Below are 18768 nucleotides of genomic sequence, written 5' to 3' on the forward strand. Positions count from 1 at the left end.
TCTGACAGTCACTCATTCCTTCTCAGTCTTCTGCCATCTGTTCCCAGGCTTGGCACAAACTGTATTAGTTATCTGCTGTTGCATAGCAGATAACCCCAATTTAGCTTAAAACAACATTTATTGTCTCTCATACTTTCCAATGGACAGTAATTCGGGAGCTGTGTAGCTGTTGTTGTGGCTTGGGGTTTCCCAAGAGGTCATGCTGCAGACATCTGGCAGCTTGCCATGGCTGGAGGGCCCGCTTCTAAGGGGGCCCATCACACATCGGACAGACTGGTGCTGGCTCTTGGTCAGTTCTCTGCCGCATGGGACTCTCCAGAAGGCTTCTTGAGTATCCTCCCAACATGGCAGCTGACTTCCCCCAGAGCCTGTGATCCAAGAGGAAGCAAAGCTGAAGCCATGGAGTCTTTTATGCCCTTGCCTTGTCAGTCACACACAATATCCTGTTGCTAACACAGCTCTGCTCCATTCCCTGTGGGCAGCGTCTACACAGAGGTGTGAGTACCAGCGGTAAGGATCCTTGGGGGCCATTCTGAGAGCGGGTCACCACTGAAACTTTGCAGAGAGGGGCTGTGGTTTTAGCTGACAAGGGAAGCGTAATTGCTGGACTTGCTAATAGCTAGTCCTAACAATAGACACAGGAATGCGGTTCAGGCCTGTGGCATGGATACACACCACTGTCCAAACACATTCTACCTGCTTGCTTTCTAGCCATCATGGCTGTCCAAGTTCAGACTGCCTTGTTTGGCCCCAGAGTAAATTGGGGCAACTAACAAGCATTCGTGTTTTCCTTCTTCACTATCAATATGAATAATTCAGTTTCACGTTCTGTTTTCAGTGAAAGCATTTCCTTAGCTATCTTCTCCTGTGATTTATCTCAGTGTGTAACAGCCTTCAGGATTAGGGTTTTAAAACAGTCTTTTAGTATTGGTTAAGTTGCTCTTCTTCAGTTGATGGCATCAGTGGCAGAAAGCAAGTGGCTGCGTCTCCTGTCAGAATACCTCCGTATACACAATGCCGTCAAGTTACTTCTTTCCTTCTGACAGACGATTCCAGTTTGGTTTACCTTTGCCTCATGCTGACTCGGATGGGAATTGTGTGTGTGTATGTATATGTATATGAGTATGTACTTTTTTTTCAGGAGGACTTCAAATGAATAGAAAATCAGAGTGTAGGATTCTCTGAAGAGCTCTCACGTCCCCGGTACTCACCTTCAACACTTCCCTGACTCATGGCCAACCTGGTTTAGGTCTTTTCTGCCCACTTCCCACCATATCACCTACCTCTCCCCAGCTGGATTATTTTGAAGCAAAGGGCAGACATCTTCTCATTTTGGCCAAGAAAAATAGATGTTTTAATTGTGTAAAAGACATTCTTGCCTTTAGGATTCCTCTCTTTGATTCTCAGCTGTCTGTGGGTAAAAGGCAAGATAAATGCCTTTAATTCAGCAAGGAACTCAGGGGCTTAGGGACATGATTGAAGGCAGAGAGAGGGGAAAATCCCCTTTCTGCAATTGCTGAGGCAGAAACATATGACTTGCGTGGCAGGAATGTGCGGCTGGGCCTCTCAACCTGTTTTTCTGGACTGTGAGGGTAGAAATATCAATAACCTCGGATATGCAGATGACACCTTATGGCAGAGAGTGAAGAAGAACTAAAGAACCTCTTGATTAAGGGGAAAGAGGAGAGTGAAAAAGTTGGCTTAAAATTCAACATTCAAGAAAACTAAGATCATGGCATTCGGTCCCATCATTGCATGGCAGATAGATGGGGAAACAATGCAAACAGCGACAGACTTTATTTCCTTGGGCTCCAAAATCACTGCAGATGGTGACTGCAGCCATGAAATTAAACGATTCTTACTCCTTGGGAGAAAATCTATGACCAAACAAACAGCATATTCAAAAGCAGAGACATTACTTTGCCAAAAAAGGTCCATCTAGTCAAGGCTATGGTTTTTCCAGTAGTCATGTGTGGATGTGAGAGTTAGACTACAAAGAAAGCCAGGCACCAAAGAATTGATGCTTTTGAACTGCGGTGTTGGAGAAGACTCTTGAGAGTCCCTTGGACTGCAAGGAGATCCAACCAGTCCATCCTAAAGGAGATCAGTCCTGGGTGTTCATTGGAAGGACTGATGCTGAAGCTGAAACTCCAATACTGTGGCCACCTGATGTGAAGAACTGACTCGTTGGAAAAGACCCTGATGCTGGGAAAGATTGAGGGCAGGAGGAGAAAGGGATGACAGAGGATGAGATGGTTGGATGGCATCACCGACTCTATGGACATGAGTTTGAGTAGGCTCTGGGAGTTGGTGATGGACAGGGAAGACTGGCATATCCATGGGGTTGCAAAGATGTGGACACGACTGAGTGACTGAACTGCACTGAGAGTAAGGAGAGGAAGTGGGCCCCCCTGGCTCTCTAGGGACCTCTGCCCTCATAGTGACGTTTCCTGAAGGATGGAAATCTCACACTGGCCTCCTCACACACAAATGTACACACTGATCCTCAAACCAATTTTGAAATAAAAACATGTTTTAAAAGGAAAAGGAGCTTCAAAGGCCTTTAGCCTAAAGTTGTCATTTCCCTCAAGTGCAGAAGGAGGCCCAGTTAGGTCATGTACCTTAGATGTGTTTTAGTTCAGTTCAGTTGCTCAGTCATGTCCGACTCTTTGCGACCCCACGGACTGCAGCACGCCAGGCCTCCTTGTCCATCACCAATACCTGGCATTTACCCAAACTCATGTCCATTGAGTCAGTGATGCCATCCAACCATCTCATCCTCTGTCATCCCCTTCTCCTGCTGCCCTCAATCTTTCCCAGCATCAGGGTCTTTTCCAATGAGTCAGTTCTTCACATCAGGTGGCCACAGTATTGGAGTTTCAGCTTCAACATCAGTCCTTCCAATCAACACCCAGGACTGATCTCCTTTAGGAGGGACTGGTTGGATCTCCTTGCAGTAATTAACAGTAATCTATAATGTATTAATATTTTGAATATTTGTCCTGAATTATATAATTTCAACTGAATAACTTTTGAAACTATTTGTATGTTCCTTTTCTGTATGTGCACACATTTCCCATTGTAGCATGCGTATGATTTTTAGTTTACTAGTTCACTTGTCTTGTCCCACTTCCCAACAGCTCTGCTCTTTTTGCCTTAGGGTTTGCATTGGCTTTTCTCCTCTACAGTTGTCCTTGCTTCCAAATTCCCCCGAATCCGATATTTCCGCCTCTCTCGCTCTTCACACGCTATCTTAGATGTGAAAATGTAATTTTTAGCCCTAAGCATCCTGAGGCACACCAGAAACTGAAAAGTAAAACTATAATCAGTGATTCACAGAGCAAGGAAGGTGCCACTGGAGGGCTCCTCTGGGCTATAGCCAGGTGTGTCTCCCCTGCCCACCCTGGGATTTCCTATCACCTGTAAATTTGTGTCTCTAGATTGACAGGGTCCTGTTGAGCCTTTTGACATTATCTTTGTTTCTGAAAGTCTCCCGGAGGGCAGAGACTGTGGCTGGATGAAGCACAAGCTGGAATCAAGATTGCTGGGAGAAATATCAATAACCTCAGATATGCAGATGACACCACCTTTATGGCAGAAATTGAAGAGGAACTTAAGAACCTCTTGATGAAGGTGAAAGAGGAGAGTGAAAAAGTTGGCTTAAAACTCAACATTCAAAAAACTAAGATCATGGCATCTGGTGCCATGGCTTCATGGCAAATAGATGGAGAAACAATGCAAACAGTGACAGACTATAAGAAAATAAAGTGCTCCAAAGGCCCCTCCAAAAAAGAGCTCCAAATTCCCTGCAGATGATGGCTGCAGCCATGAAATTAAAAGACGCTTGCTCCTTGGAAGAAAAGCTATGACCAACCTAGACAGCATATTAAAAAGCAGAGACATTACTTCGCTGACAAAGGTCTGAATAGTCAAAGCTAAGGTTTTTCCAGTAGTTGTGTATGGATGTGAGAGTTGGACCATAAAGAAGGCTGAGTGCCGAAGAACTGGTGCTTTTGAACTGTGGTGTTGGAGAAGACTCTTGAGAATCCCTTGGACTGCAAGGAGATCAAAGCAATCAATCCTAAAGGAAATCAACCTTAAATATTCATTGAAAGGACTGATGCTGAAGCTGGAACTCCAATACTTTGGCCACCTGATGTGAATGGCTGACTCATTAGAAAAGACCCTGATACTCGGAAAGATTGAAGACAGGAGGAGAAGGGGACGACAGAGGCTGAGATGGTTGGATGGCATAACCAATTTGATGGACGTGAGTTTGAGCCAGCTCCAGGAGATGGTGAAGGTCAGGGAAGCTTGGCGTGCTGAGGTCCATGGGATCTTAGAGAGTCAGACACCACTGAGTGGACTGAACACCACCATCACCACCACAGATCAGTCCCTGAAGAAGGGCCATGGTTTACAATTTCAAGCACACTCTGGAAATTAGGGGGCTTTCCAGATGGCACTAGTGATAAAGAATTTGCTTGCCAATGCAGGAGATGCAAGAGATGTGGGTTGCTGCTAAGTCGCTTCAGTCGTGTCCGACTCTGCGCGACCCCACAGACGGCAGCCCACCAGGCTCCTCCGTCCCTGGGATTCTCCAGGCAAGAACACTGGAGTGGGTTGCCATTTCCTTCTCCAATGCATGAAAGTGCAAAGTGAAAGTGAAGTCACTCAGTCGTGTCCTACCCTTAGCGACCCCATGGACTGCAGCTTACCAGGCTCCTCCATCCATGGGATTTTCCAGGCAAGAGTACTGGAGTGGGGTGCCATTGCCTTCTCCGAGAGATGTGGGTTAGATCCCTGAATTGGGAAGGGGAGGAGGTAGCGTCTCACCCCAGTGTTCTTCCCGGGAAAATCCCATGAACAGAAGAGCCTGGTGGGCTACAGTACGTAGGGTCACAAAGAGCCGGACCCAATTGAGCATACAAGCAATAATGCCAAGGCCATCTGGGAATTAGAGAGCGTCCGGATGCAGTGCTGCAGGGCGACACTAGAGGGCACCATACACCAAAGGAAACATCTAGCTCTGCTAACCAAGCAGAAATCACCTTGCTTTTAAACCCTAAGAGCAAAGCACACCAAGGTCATATGTATTTTGCATCTCTAGAATCAGATGATAATTACAACATTAAATTTTCAATATTAAACATTTTCCCTGCCAATCGAATTTTCCAAGTAAATTATTTTGGGTTGAATATGATTTAGATATAATACTGCTGAGACCCACATATTCTGTAAGACTTACCCATTTTAGTACATTTAAAACTTGAGTTTTATAAATTCAAACTCTTTATATTCTCGGAAATAACTGTTGTCTGTCTCTTCGATGAAACAAATTTTGTATGTGGAATAAATGCAAATCAAATAATTCTTTGGACAATTAAACCCGACAAGGCTCAACTCTTTGGGGAGCTTAGTTTCCCTTTCTGAGGCATTTGTTCATTAATCCATCCATCAGCACAGCTTTCTTTTTATAATCTATAATGAATAAATTTATTTTCCTACAAAAATCATTGTCTAGAAATATGGGAATACAAGAAAAGATATTTGCAGTCAGGTGTCTGGTGGTCAACAGCCAGATTCAAAGCTTTTCCTTCATATGCTTGACGCTGTGCTAAAAGCCGTGGAGGGCAAGGATGAACCAACTATTAATTCTGCCCATTCAGTCTGGAGAGTGAGGAGTATGTGGGCAGACCAAAAAAAAAAAAAAAAGTGGAAGAAAAGGAGGTGCTCTAAGGGACAAGTGAGAGCAGAGGTGGGCACCTGTCAGAGGAAAGGGTGAGCAGCTGGGGAGCTTGCAAGAAAACTTCTAAGAGGAGATATTTGAACAGAGCCTCGAGGAGTTACAGACTTGGCTTTCCAGGTGCTGGGCCAGAACAGCTAAGGCGGGAAGAAGCAGAGAGCAGAGCATGGTGGTCAGTTTGTGGGCAGGTCAGATGGATGAGTGCCCAGGACTGTGGGTGATGATTTGTGTTTCAGATTAACTACTCTTTCGAGCAGAATGAAAGCGAAGAGTGAGTAGAGAGAGCAGTAAGGAAGCTATCACAGTAACGAGACTCCAAATCACCAAGTCCTGTAGGTGGGGAAGGATGGACAGAAATGGATGAATTCAACTGATATTTACAAATGGTGCCAGATGCTGGGTGACGGGAGCAGGTGGGTGGGGAGAGGGTGTGGGTTTGGCTTTGGTCCTCACTGAGTGTGAGAAGCTTGTGTGTCACTCGTAGGAATGGGGTCCAGCGGGCGGTTGGATAGTGGTTTTGGAGATTAGTAGAGAACTCTGGGCCAAAAGATGTGATTTGGGGAGATACTAAAATTGTAAGTGTTAGTCACTCAGTCATGTCCGACTCATTTTGACCCCATGGACAGGCTCCGCTGTCCATGGAATTCTCCAGGCACAAATACTGGAGTGAGTTACTATTCACTCCTCCAGGGGATCTTCCCAACCCAGGGATCAAACCCAGGTCTCCTATATTGCAGGCAGATTCTCTACTGTCTGAACCACCAGGGAAATGATCAGTTCAGTTCAGTCTCTCAGTTGTGTCTGACTCTTTGCGAGCCCACGAATCGCAGCACGCCAGGCCTCCCTGTCCATCACCAACTCCCAGAGTTCACTCAGACTCACGTCCATCAAGTCCGTGATGCCATCCAGCCATCTCATCCTCTGTCGTCCCCCTCTCCTCCTGCCCCCAATCCCTCCCAGCATCAGAGTCTTTTCCAATGAGTCAACTCTTCGCATGAGGTGGCCAGAGTACTAGAGTTTCAGCTTTAGCATCATTCCCTCCAAAGAAATCCCAGGGCTGATCTCCTTCAGAATGGACTGGTTGGATCTCCTTGCAGTCCAAGGGACTCTCAAGAGTCTTCTCCAACACCACAGTTCAAAAGCATCAATTCTTCAGCGCTCAGCTTTCTTCACAGTCCAACTCTCACATCCATACATGACCACAGGAAAACCATAGCCTTGACTAGACGGACCTTTGTTGGCAAAGTAATGACTCTGGTTTTGAATATGCTGTCTAGGTTGGTCATAACTTTTCTTCCAAGGAGTAAGCGTCTTTTAATTTCATGGCTGCAATCACCATCTGCAGTGATTTTGGAGCCCAGAAAAATAAAGTCTGACACTGTTTCCACTGTTTCCCCATCTATTTCCCATGAAGTGACAGGACCAGATGCCATGATCTTCGTTTTCTTAATGTTGAGCTTTAAGCCAACTTTTTCACTTTCCACTTTCACTTTCATCAAGAGGCTTTTTAGTTCCTCTTCACTTTCTGCCATAAGGTGGTGTCATCTGCATTTCTGAGGTTATTGATATTTCTCCCGGCAATCTTGATTCCAGCTTGTGTTTCTTCCAGCCCAGCGTTTCTCATGATGTACTCTGCATAGAAGTTAAATAAGCAGGGTGACAATATACAGCCTTGACGTACTCCTTTTCCTGTTTGGAACCATTCTGTTGTTCCATGTCCAGTTCTAACTGTTGCTTCCTGACCTGCATACAGATTTCTCAAGAGGCAGGTCAGGTGGTCTGTATTCCCATCTCTTTCAGAATTTTCCACAGTTTATTGTGATCCCCACGGTCAAAGGCTTTGGCATAGTCAATAAAGCAGAAATAGATGTTTTTCTGGAACTCTCTTGCTTTTTCCATGATCCAGCGGATGTTGGCAATTTGATCTCTGGTTCCTCTGCCTTTTCTAAAACCAGCTTGAACATCTGGGAGTTCATGGTTCACGTATTGCTGAAGTCTGGCTTGGAGAATTTTGAGCATTACTTTACTAGTATGTGAGATGAGTGCAACTGTGTGGTAGTTTGAGCATTCTTTGGCATTGCCTTTCTTTGGGATTGGAATGAAAACTGACCTTTCCCAGTCCTGTGGCCACTGCTGAGTTTTCCAAATTTGCTGGCATCTTGAGTGCAGCACTTTGACAGCATCATCTTTCAGGATTTGAAATAGCTCAACTGGAATTCCGTCACCTCCACTAGCTTTGTTCATAGTGATGCTTTCTAAGGCCCACTTGACTTCACATTCCAGGATGTCTGGCTCTAGATGAGTGATCACACCATCATGATTATCTGGGTCGTGAAGACCTTTTTTGTACAGTTCTTCTGTGTATTCTTGCCACCTCTTCTTAATATCTTCTGCTTCTGTTAGATCCATACCATTTCTGTCCTTTATCGAGCCCATCTTTGCATGAAATGTTCCCTTGGTATCTCGAATTTTCTTGGAGAGATCTCTTGTCTCTCCCATTCTGTTGTAAATGATAGGAGTAGCTAAAATTGCCAACATTTAGGAGTCAAAGAAATTGCATTCAGAAATGAGCACATCAGGAGAGTATAGTCACAAAGCCATAGGGGAGTTCTTGGTTAGAAGACCCAACATGAAAAAGACACAGCGTTTCCTGCATTCTCTCTACTTAACACAGCCCCAGTACAAAAAGCAATCAGATTTGCTGGGCAAGGTTCTTCCCCTGTATTGACCCCAGGGCCTAGCATAACATCAGTACCTGACAAATATTTCCTGATTATATGTAGGGATATGCATCCAATGGAATAATACACGATCTCAGTGAAGAATGGGGTAGATCTGTCTGTGTTGACATAGTAAGATTTATTTATTTATTTTTTTAATGTTTATTTTTACTTTACAATACTGTATTGGTTTTGCCATACATTGACATGAATCCACCACGGGTGTACATGAGTTCCCAATCTTGAACCCCCCTCCCACCTCCCTAAGATTTATATTAATTAAAAAAACAAAGTGCACACGTGTTAATGCTATCAGGCGTGTGCACGCTAAGTTGCTTCAGTGGTATCTGACTCTCTGTAACTCTTCAGACTGTAGCCCACAAAGTTCCTCTGTCTATGGGATTCTGCAGGAGTGAGTTGCCATGCCCTCCTCCAGGGCATCTTCCCTACTCAGGAATCAAACCTGAGTCCCTTATGCCTCCTGCATTGGCAGGTGGGTTCTTTACTACTAGTGCCACCTGGGAAGCCAATAATATTCCATATAATTATATAAATGATAAATATATCTTTTTTTCTATAAGGATAATAATAGCTGATACAAACAAAGCACTCAGTATGTTCCAGGCACCTGTTTAATCCTTTCTGTTGGGTAGGCTGTACCATGATCCTGTTTAAACAGATTGGGAAATGGGGACACAGTGTAGGCGACTAGCCCAGGATCCCACAGCTAATCAGGGACAGAGGTGAGAGCTGGAGACGGGCAGTCCATGCTTTCCATGATCCTGCTTCTCACGCAGTTAAGTGTTAACCGGGAAGAACTCGGGTGGGACATGGTGGAGAGAAGTTTACTTTTATTTCCTACTCTTGAGTATTTAGAACACTATTTTACCACAAGCATTATTACTTTCATCATTAAAAAAAAGCTAATTTAAAATTATTTTTTGAGAACTGAGCTTTAGGTACAAGGTGACGGCGTCTCTGGGGACCTCTCGGGAGGTCCTGTGGGCTGCCTGATGACGAGAGGGATGGGCGTGGGCTGGCTGAGGACACAGCCCAACTGGCTTGTGAATGGAGATACAAGGGGATAACTGGTTGCTTTCCATATAACTCAAGTTGAGCACAGGCAACGTTGAAGGCACAGTGGCCAGTCTCTGGGTTTGGTTTTCCCAGTGACTTTTGCTTTGGTAAGTTTCTCTCACTTGGAAACTCCCTGCCGTGGATTCCTGCATACATGGCTTCAACGGCTTCATCCCATTGATTTTTTCTTTCTTTCCTGTTTTAATTAGGCAATGCAGTACAATAACTGGAAAAGTTAAAATCAGTTTGAAAGGGGTAAATGAGAAATCCTACTCCCAACTTCTCTGTTTCCATCTTGACCCTTGTAGCTACTACTTTTTTCTTTCTTTCGTAAACTTTCAGTGATTGCTTAGGCATATTCAAGTTTTGGCTAAGATCAAGTGGTGGCTCAGACGGAAAGCGTCTGTCTACAATGTGGGAGACCTGGGTTCGATCCCTGGGTCAGGAAGTTTCCTGGAGAAGGAAACGGCAACCCACTCCAGTACTCTTGCCTAGAAAATCCCATGGACGGAGGAGCCTGGTGTCCATGGGGTCGCAAAGAGTTGAACACGACTGAGCGACTTCACTTTTTTTATGCACTTATATATACTTCTTTTTTTTTTTTTTTTTGGCTGTGCCTCTCTGCATGTGGGAGATCTTTGTTCCCTGAGCAGGGAACACATATATATCCTTATTTTTATTTCTTTCCTACATATCCAGAGTCGCTGTTTTTTCTCTTTCTAAATTGGCAGGCACAGAGCTTTCTCATCGCCACCCCCACCTTTTTTACAGCTAAGTAAGTCCCTGTCCATTGGATGGGTTTAACGGGTCTTTTCTGAGTGTGTTCCCTTGACCTCGCTGTTGGCCTTGCTGAGGAGTCTCCAGGTTTGAACCAGTGTTTCTTCTCTGCTTCTCTGTATTTAGATTTCTTTCCAATCAGCAAATTCCTAGCAACTGACCGCATTTGTACCCACATTCCCCTTAGTGAGGGGTAACTGGAGGTTCTTCTTCGCCTTCTCCTCCAGGGCACACAGTGAGGGCCAGCCCTTCCTTGATGGCTCTTGGGGTAGCAGCTCACACCTGTTCCTTTTCCTGGTTAAAAACAGGCTCAGAGTTATTTCCACTTGAATCTCTTGTCACTGGCAGTTTTCATTTTCTTGGAAACAGGTGTGCTGAGGCGGACCCCCCCCCCCACCGGGTATAAATGGTTAGAGTTTAATTATAAACACCTGTTGATGGAGCCCTACTTTGGCTGAATAGGTATGAAGTTATGTGTTTCCTTTCTCTTTTTGTTTATTTTTTAACCTGTGTTTTATCATGGCTCTGACTTTGTTGTCTAATTGCTAACTTCCAAACCCTCTGAACAGCTCCATCATGGAGCAGAGGGGATTAGGGGAGGAGGAAAAAACTCACCAGCAGAGATCTCTGGAGCTTGCCCTAGAGAGGCAAAACACTTGGTTAATTGAGGATTATCTTGCTTTAGCAATCATCCCTTGGGGTGCGAGCTGAGCAGGGGATGGCAATACTTCGTTTTAATGAAGGTGTTGGTGTTTCTCCACTGGACTATCCTTCCCAAGTGTTTTCTCCCTGGCTTTGGTGGCTCACCCTGGAGTGCTCCCCTCTGCTGCCAGCATGCCCACCCAGCTGGAGATTGCCATGGACGTCATGATTAGAACCTTCCACCGCTACTCCTGCAGGGAAGGAGACAGGTTCAAGCTCAGCAAGGGGGAGCTGAAGATGCTCCTGCAGCGAGAGCTCACGGAATTCCTCTCGGTGAGTCCAGCTGTCCTCCCCATTCAGGTGAGGGTGGAAGCTACTCCCGTCCAGGGACAGCCTCTGTGACCACTGTCTCCTGGGCTCGGTCCACACCATGTAATTCCTATCAAGATTATAAATACCAGGGAGCAAACACTAGGACCTTTGCTGTGTCTGTGGGCACGTACACCCTTTTCATGGTGTCTGGGGTGGGGGGTAGGGTTTCCAGGTGTTGGAAATTATATTTGAGGCTTTTGTCAATTATTCAGTGTCCCAGTGCAGCAAAAGTACAGCTAGTTATACTTGGTTGGAGCTATAGTGACACCAGCTATAGTTACACCATGACCTGGAGCTCTATTCAGCTGTCTGTAAGTGAGTAAATATGATGTTTGGGGCCAGAAATGAAGCCAGGGGTACTGCACGCTGTGGTAGCAAATTTCCTAGTGAATGATAAATACTAGCAAGTTTGTCAGCCAAGAACAAGCTGATTGGGACTGAGGCAAGAGATGTCTGGCCCATGACTAGTTGAACAGCAAACAGATTCACATCTCAAAACAGGCAGGAGTTGAATAAATCCACAGGTGAAACCTTACAATGGAGTGTTTGGAGCCTACCCTTAGGAAAATGCTCACTCTGGTGTTTTTGGAGCTTTGGAGTTTTAGTACACGTTATAGCCTGGCATGATGTTATTCTGTCCAAACGCTGTGTTAAGACAGTAGTAATTATGACAATCTTTTATCCCCACCCTCTATGGGAAAAAATTTAAGAAATTTAACATACAATACCCTTTTAGTGATTTTAGTAGTCCCCAAGAACATTTTTATTTTTCAGATTCAATTTGGCGACTGTCATGTAACATTTAGAATAAAAGACTCAGCAAGTGAAACTTGGCACATTGATCTATTCAAGTGAAATTTGTGATTGTTTTTGATTGAATTGATCAGCTTAGTCTAAATGTCCAGCCGTTTAGCGGTTGGCAGCTAATAAGAGGACAATGGGGAATTCTTGGAGGAAATGAACTATACTTTGGGAAACATTTCTCATCAACCTCTAATTATAGGAAAAGTGGGTGCTGCATAGCCCCATCCTTTCTGAACCTTGCTTTCCTTTCCACCAATAAAATGGAGTCATTCTTATAAGATCTACCCTTTATTGGGTGCCTCTGTTTTGTTTTGTGATGCACAAAACAGGCTGTCAGATAACATATAATATGACATACCTTATTGGAGACAATACTTATACCAAAAAAGTATTCATTGTTCATCTGAACTCCACATTTGATTGAGTGTCCTGAATTGTTATTTGCTAAATCTAACAATCTGGTGCTATGTGCTCATAAAAGTGTATTGAGATATCCCCTCAATTTGTAGGAGATATTATTCTCCTCATTTGATGAAAAAGGAAATATTAACACGTTAAGTGATTTGCTCCAAGTCTTGTTGTTGGTAAATGGCAGAGTCACTCACGCTCCCTGGTTGGCTTCAAAGCTTCCTTCTTTTCATGTCTCCCCACGCCCCCTGACCACTACTGCCTCCCCTGGTTCTGGCCCTCCACCTGTGCTATCTGAAATGCATTATTCAGCATCAGCAGCTCACGTTGATGTGTTGCTGTTTGCTCCTCTTGGTGTTTAGGTCTGAGGACTATATGGCCTGGGGGCAGAGGCCCAGACTCACTTAGAATGTGTGCCCGGGTTCAAACCCACCTGCAAACAGGCTCTTGGAGATTGCTTTCGATGCTAAAAATGGAAATGGAGACTTAAATGTAGATAAAGCGAAGGGGTGATTTCAGTTGTCATGAACCTCAAAACCTGGGAGTTAGAAGCTTTCTTTTTCCTTTTAGTGCCAGAAGGATCCTGAGCTGGTTGATAAGATGATGCAGGACCTGGATGCCAACAAGGACAATGAAGTGGATTTTAATGAATTCGTGGTCATGGGGGCAGCTCTGACGGTTGCTTGTAATGACTACTTGGTAGAACAGCTGAAGAAGAAAGGAAAGTAAAGACAAGTAGTAAACTAATACAAAGGCAGAAATATACCCACAGTTACTGTTCGTCTATTCCTTCCAGAGCCATAGTCACAGTAATGCCATTTATAGATATAATATACATGTATTATAATCAGTTGCTAGGATTATTAGGTGATGTATACGTTAATAAATTGATTTAATAAATATTCCAAATCTTGTATGCCCTACTTGGAATTTTCCTATGTGTATGGAATTTTCCTATTTTTATTGAAGTGTAGTTGGCTTTCAATGTTGTGTTAGTTTGAGGTCTATATCAAAGTGATTCAGCTATATGTGTGTGTGTGTGTGAGTATTTATTCATATATATATATATGCACACTTATATATCTTTTTCAATTTTTTCCAATAAAAGTTTTACAAGATATTGAATATAGTTCCTGGTGCTATTCAGCAGGTCCTTTTTATTTACCTATTTTTTATATGATAGTATGTATCTATTAATCTCAGTTAAAAATGTTATATGCTTTTTTTGTCTGTTAAAGAGAGAGCATCACAAAAATTAGCTCTTTCAAATGAGGCTAGAACTTAGCAGATTTCTCACAGATGTTCATCACCCTTCAATTGTACTTTGAATTTATCCTATTAAAGAAATAAAGTGGTACTTGCATCCTCTTGTGATTCTGCTTCAAGAGGAAGAGGCTGTGGGTCTGGAAGCAGAAAGACCAAGAAGTGGGAAGAAGCGCTGGCTTTCGCAGTGAGTTAGCTCAGGACCTCTGGAGAAGGAAATGGCAACCCACTCCAGTATTGCCTGGAGAATCCCATGGATAGAGGAGCTTGGTGGGCTACAGTCCACGGGGTTGCAAAGAGTCGGACACGACTGAGTGACTTAACTTTCAGCTTAGCTCAGGAAAGGGCTAAGTCCAGAGCTAAGGCGTTCGGCCACCCTTGGGGGCTGGTGGAGAATTACTGACTTGCCCCTGCTGCTGCTGCCACTAAGTCGCTTCAGTCGTGTCCGACTCTGTGCGACCCCATAGACGGCAGCCCACCAGGCTCCCTCATCCCTGGGATTCTCTAGGCAAGAACACTGGAGTGGGTTGCCATTTCCTTCTCCAATGCATGAAAGTGCAAAGTGAAAGTGAAGTCGCTCAGTCCTGTCCGACTCTTAGCAACCCCAAAGACTGCAGCCCACCAGGCTCCTCCGTCCATGGGATTTTCCAGGCAAGAGTGCTGGAGTGGGGTGCCATGCCCCTGGGGTCACATAATTCTGAGGCAAGCGTCTTGCGGTTTCCTCTGGGCTGAGTTTCCCTGGCCAGTGGGGAGGAGGGCTTCCTGCACCTGCTCTGGGCTCCTGTCCCTTCCCGGTCTCTGCAAAGCCCCTCCCATGTGTCCTGCGCCTCTCAAATAAACTACTGACTCAGGGTCTACTTGGAGGAGACTCCAACTGTGATGGATCCTTTGGAGAATTTAAGAAAGGGAATGGTGTGATTATACTTTTAAGTCCTTGTTCCAGCTGTGATGTGAAGAAAGAGCTAGAAAGAGGGCAAGTGTGGAAGAGGCCGTGGGCTGTATTCTGAGGGAGAAACAATGGCATCTCAGGCTGGAATCTGAGCAGGGAAGATGAAAAGAAGCAGTTGAATTTGCTATCTTTCGGAGGTGAGAGTGATAGGGCTTGCGCAGGGACTGGTAACGAGGCATAGAAAAGAGAGTAGTCCAGGACCATAGGGTGGGCACTCTTGCCTATCTGATATCCACTCCGCCTCTCTTCCACATACTAGAGCCTTGGTTTGTGCAGGGTAGCAATGAGCTGAGCTAAAAAGTCTAATTCCCCAGCCTCTCTTGCATCTGAAGTGGAGCTTGTAACCCAGTTCTGGACAATGAGAAATAAGCAGAAATCTACTAGGAGTTTTTGGGAGTTTTTGCTATTTCCATACAGGCTCCGTGCCTTACCCTGTTAATTCCTTCCTTTTCTTTCCACTGGCAGGTAGCTGTGAGGCTGGAGGTGGGGCTGCCATCTTGCAACCATGAGGACAGGGAAGGAAAAAGGAGGAGCCAGGACATTGTTGGCTGAGAGCAACCAGTAACTGCACAGCCCTGGCCTGCCTGCCTCTGGTCCTCTCGTTATGGGAAAGCAAAGAAAAACTGCTGCTTGGTTAAGTTGGATTCCGTTATACACAGATGAACGTAATCCCTAATACTTAGATTTTGGCTCAAGCAAATGATGCACTTTACGGAATGGGAAAGACTAGGGTAGGAGCAGCTTTGTGTGGGGACATATGGGAAATAGCTCTGTTTGAGATCCCTGTTGGACATCCAAGTGGAGGCATCACATGAGCGGTTGGATATAGGACCTAGTCCAGATCTCAGATTAAACAAGAGACTGGGAATACAGATTTGGGAGCCATTAGCATCTAGACGGTGTTTAGCCACAAGACTAGAGGAGATCATTTAGGAGGAGAATGTGGATAGAGAAGAAGAAAGGTCCAATGGTTAGCTCTCAGGAAAAAGGGAAGCCAGCAAATGATACAGCAAAGTCGTGGTCAGGGAGTAGGAGGAAAACCAGGAGAGTGTGGGGCTTCAGGAGCCAAGGGAAGAAAGCGTCTGGAGAAGGAAAGAGGGTGAAATCCGGTGAGAGGAGGAATAAGTTGAGAACAGAGATGTGCCCTTTACATTTGCCAAGACAGGGGTCATCGGCGAATCAATGACCCTGACCAAAGTGATTCTTTACAGAGGCGCCTGTCTCCTTAGTTCAGGCTTCCCTGGTGGCTCAGACGAGAAAGAATCCGCCTGCAATGCAGGAGACCTGGGTTCAATCCCTGGGTCGGAGAGAGCCCCTGGAGGGCATGGCAGCCCACTCCAGTATCCTTTCTTGGAAAATCCCATGGACAGAAGAGCCTGGTGGGCTATAGTCCATGGAAATGCAAAGAGTCGGACATGACTGAGCAACTAACACTTTTATCTCCCTATCTGGCTGCTGCTGCTGCTGCTAAGTCACTTGAGTCGTGTCCAACTCTGTGCAACCCCATAGACGGCAGCCTACCAGGCTCCCCCGTCCCTGGGATTCTCCAGGCAAGAACACTGGAGTGGGCTGCCATTTCCTTCTCCAATGCATGAAAGTGAAAAGTGAAAGTGAAGTCGCTCAGTCCTGTCTGACTCTTAGCGACCCCATGGACTGCAGCCTACTAGGCTCCTCTGCCAATGAGATTTTCCAGGCAAGAGTACTGGAGTGGGGTGCCATCGCCTTCTCCGATAGTAGGTGCTTAATGAATATTTAATAAGCAAATAAAAGAATCTGCCAATTGTTGATTTTCTAGTGCTAAGTAAGACTTGTCATTTTTTTCTTTAAATAGGATAGTATTTTTTATTTCCCGTAAGCCAATTCTGAACAGATAGGACAGAGAGAATTTAGGGATCAGAACATTCTAGAAAAGAAGTATTTATTTCTTCTATCCCTCAAAAGTTTGGAAGAAAAAAATTGAACACTTTTTCAGGGATATTTAGGATTTTTTTCTTATAAGAAGTTATCTTGCTTATGCAAGAGAAGATCTGACTATTCCTCAGGGGTCTTTAAACTTTTCATTTAATTTGGTCCCCAGGTTTACATATTCTTAAATGGGCCACTAATTTATGAGAAGTAAATCCAAAAATTTCCCACATTTTATTCAAGAAAGGACATTCTCAACAGGGAGAAATAAATGGAAAAACAATGCTCATTTCATGGTGTTTCTAAAAATCGATCAAAAGTGAGGAAAAGCAATTTATGTGTCAAATGAGATTTCAAATGGATAGGAATTACATGATGTACCAAAAGCTCTTTTCTAGTAGAGACTTTGTTTTATATGTGTGTTAGGTATTTACAATAAGTTTGCAGGAGGCAAAATTGATTATTTCTTCTGCTCAGAGGCACTGACCTTGCATTTCTGGAGCTTAAATCAACTTTAAACAACATTCAAGGGTCATCTCTAAATTAGCACATTGTGATGTTTAACATTTTCTCAATGTGGTTACTGGAAGACAAGGCTTATGGAAGGCAACAGCCTACGTTTGCTTAGGGCCCTAGCCTGGATATGTGACTGACAATACAGACAGCTAGAAAGCATTAACAAAGCCCCCAGACCTTGAGTTTTAATTTTAGAAGCAGATTTTGTATTTGCTTAAGAATCAGGGGCTGAAAGAAAGCTTTCTGGAAGCAAAGAAATAGGGAAAGGATGTTAGAACATGGGCCTAATTGTGCAGGTCTGAAGTCCCAGGACATGTTGTTATTTGGGGTCTCCTGGGGTGTGGGAGACCAGGGAATGGGGCTGGAGAGGTAGGGCTTGGAATCAGAAAGGGCTTTGAGTATTAATGTGAGAAATTTGAAACTAATCCTGAATGTAATGAAACATCATTTTTTTCTTATTACTTAAAGCAGTTTTTATGTTTCTAGATGTGCCCCTAAAATATCTGAATCTTTAAAGCAGTGTTTGGTGTGTTTTAAAAATTACTAGTGTTATTTTTTGGCTGTGCTGGGTCTTCGTCGCTACACGGGCTTCCTCTGGTTGCGGTGAGCAGAGGTACTCCTCCTGTGGTACTTGGGCTTCTCCTCGCAGAGGCTTCTCGAGCGGAACACAGGCCCTAGGTGCGCGGGCTCCGGTGGTCCCAGCTCTGGTGGGACGCAGGCCCTAGGTGCACGGGCCCCCGTGGTCCCAGCTCTGGTGGGACGCAGGCCCTAGGTGCATGGGCCCCTGTGGTTCCAGGTCTGGTGGGACGCAGGCCCTAGGTGCATGGGCTCCTGTGGTTCCAGCTCTGGTGGGACGCAGGCCTTAGTTGCACGTGCCCCCGTGTTCCAGCACAAGGGCCCAGGGGTTGTGGTGCACGAGCTTTAATTGCTCCACAGAACATGAAGTCTTCCTGGACCAGGGATCGAACCTGAGTCCTCTGCACTGGCAGGCAGATTCCTGTCCCCTGTACCAGCAGGGAAGTTCCTAAAGCAGTGGTTTTGAATTCCAACTTCGCATTATATTCACCCAAGGTGTTGCATAAAAATAGAGATGAATATGAGCCCCCCTCCCACTCAGATGCTGATTCAGTTGTCCTGGGTGTGGGTGAAGGCGGTGGTGATGGTGACAGCTTGAGCACCTCTGGTCCAGCCCGGATTCTGCAGCTCATGGGTTTTATTCAACCTACTCTCTCAGGTTGGTGCCACTGACTGCCGGCCACCTGGAGAGGCTAATTTTCCCCTTGACTTCACCTTTCTCAGTTTCTTATCAAGAAAGGGAATGCTATGAGGTCATTATGTACGTGTTTTCAAAGACTGTTGACTACAGTGAAAAGTGTCTACTGTATAATATTAACTTTAAACAAAGGAGGTTTGATATGGTCCCAATCTGGTTTTTAAAAAGTGCTATAACATGAGTTTTTAAGATACTATCTTGTTTCTACTTGCAGTTTTTCACTTTCTTTATCCCAGTCAAGAAAAGTAACGCTTCCTTACAAAGTGAAGGCCTGTGCAAGTTGCCTGAAAAGCACTTGTCTTCCTAGCTTTTGTTT

The 18768-nt window shown here is 44.8% G+C and overlaps 1 protein-coding gene across 1 annotated transcript; it reads left to right on the forward strand.

The window, feature by feature from the left end:
* Positions 1 to 11010: 11010 nt before the first annotated feature.
* Positions 11011 to 13910, forward strand: S100Z (S100 calcium binding protein Z). Its single transcript, XM_027972165.3, has 2 exons — positions 11011 to 11295; positions 13117 to 13910. The coding sequence occupies exons 1-2, from the start codon at positions 11155 to 11157 to the stop codon at positions 13273 to 13275; spliced, it is 300 nt and encodes a 99-aa protein (XP_027827966.1). The 5' UTR covers positions 11011 to 11154; the 3' UTR covers positions 13276 to 13910.
* The last annotated feature ends 4858 nt before the right edge of the window (positions 13911 to 18768 follow it).

Source organism: Ovis aries, chromosome 7 (assembly GCF_016772045.2).
Source record: "Ovis aries strain OAR_USU_Benz2616 breed Rambouillet chromosome 7, ARS-UI_Ramb_v3.0, whole genome shotgun sequence".
Classification (NCBI taxonomy): domain Eukaryota; kingdom Metazoa; phylum Chordata; class Mammalia; order Artiodactyla; family Bovidae; genus Ovis; species Ovis aries.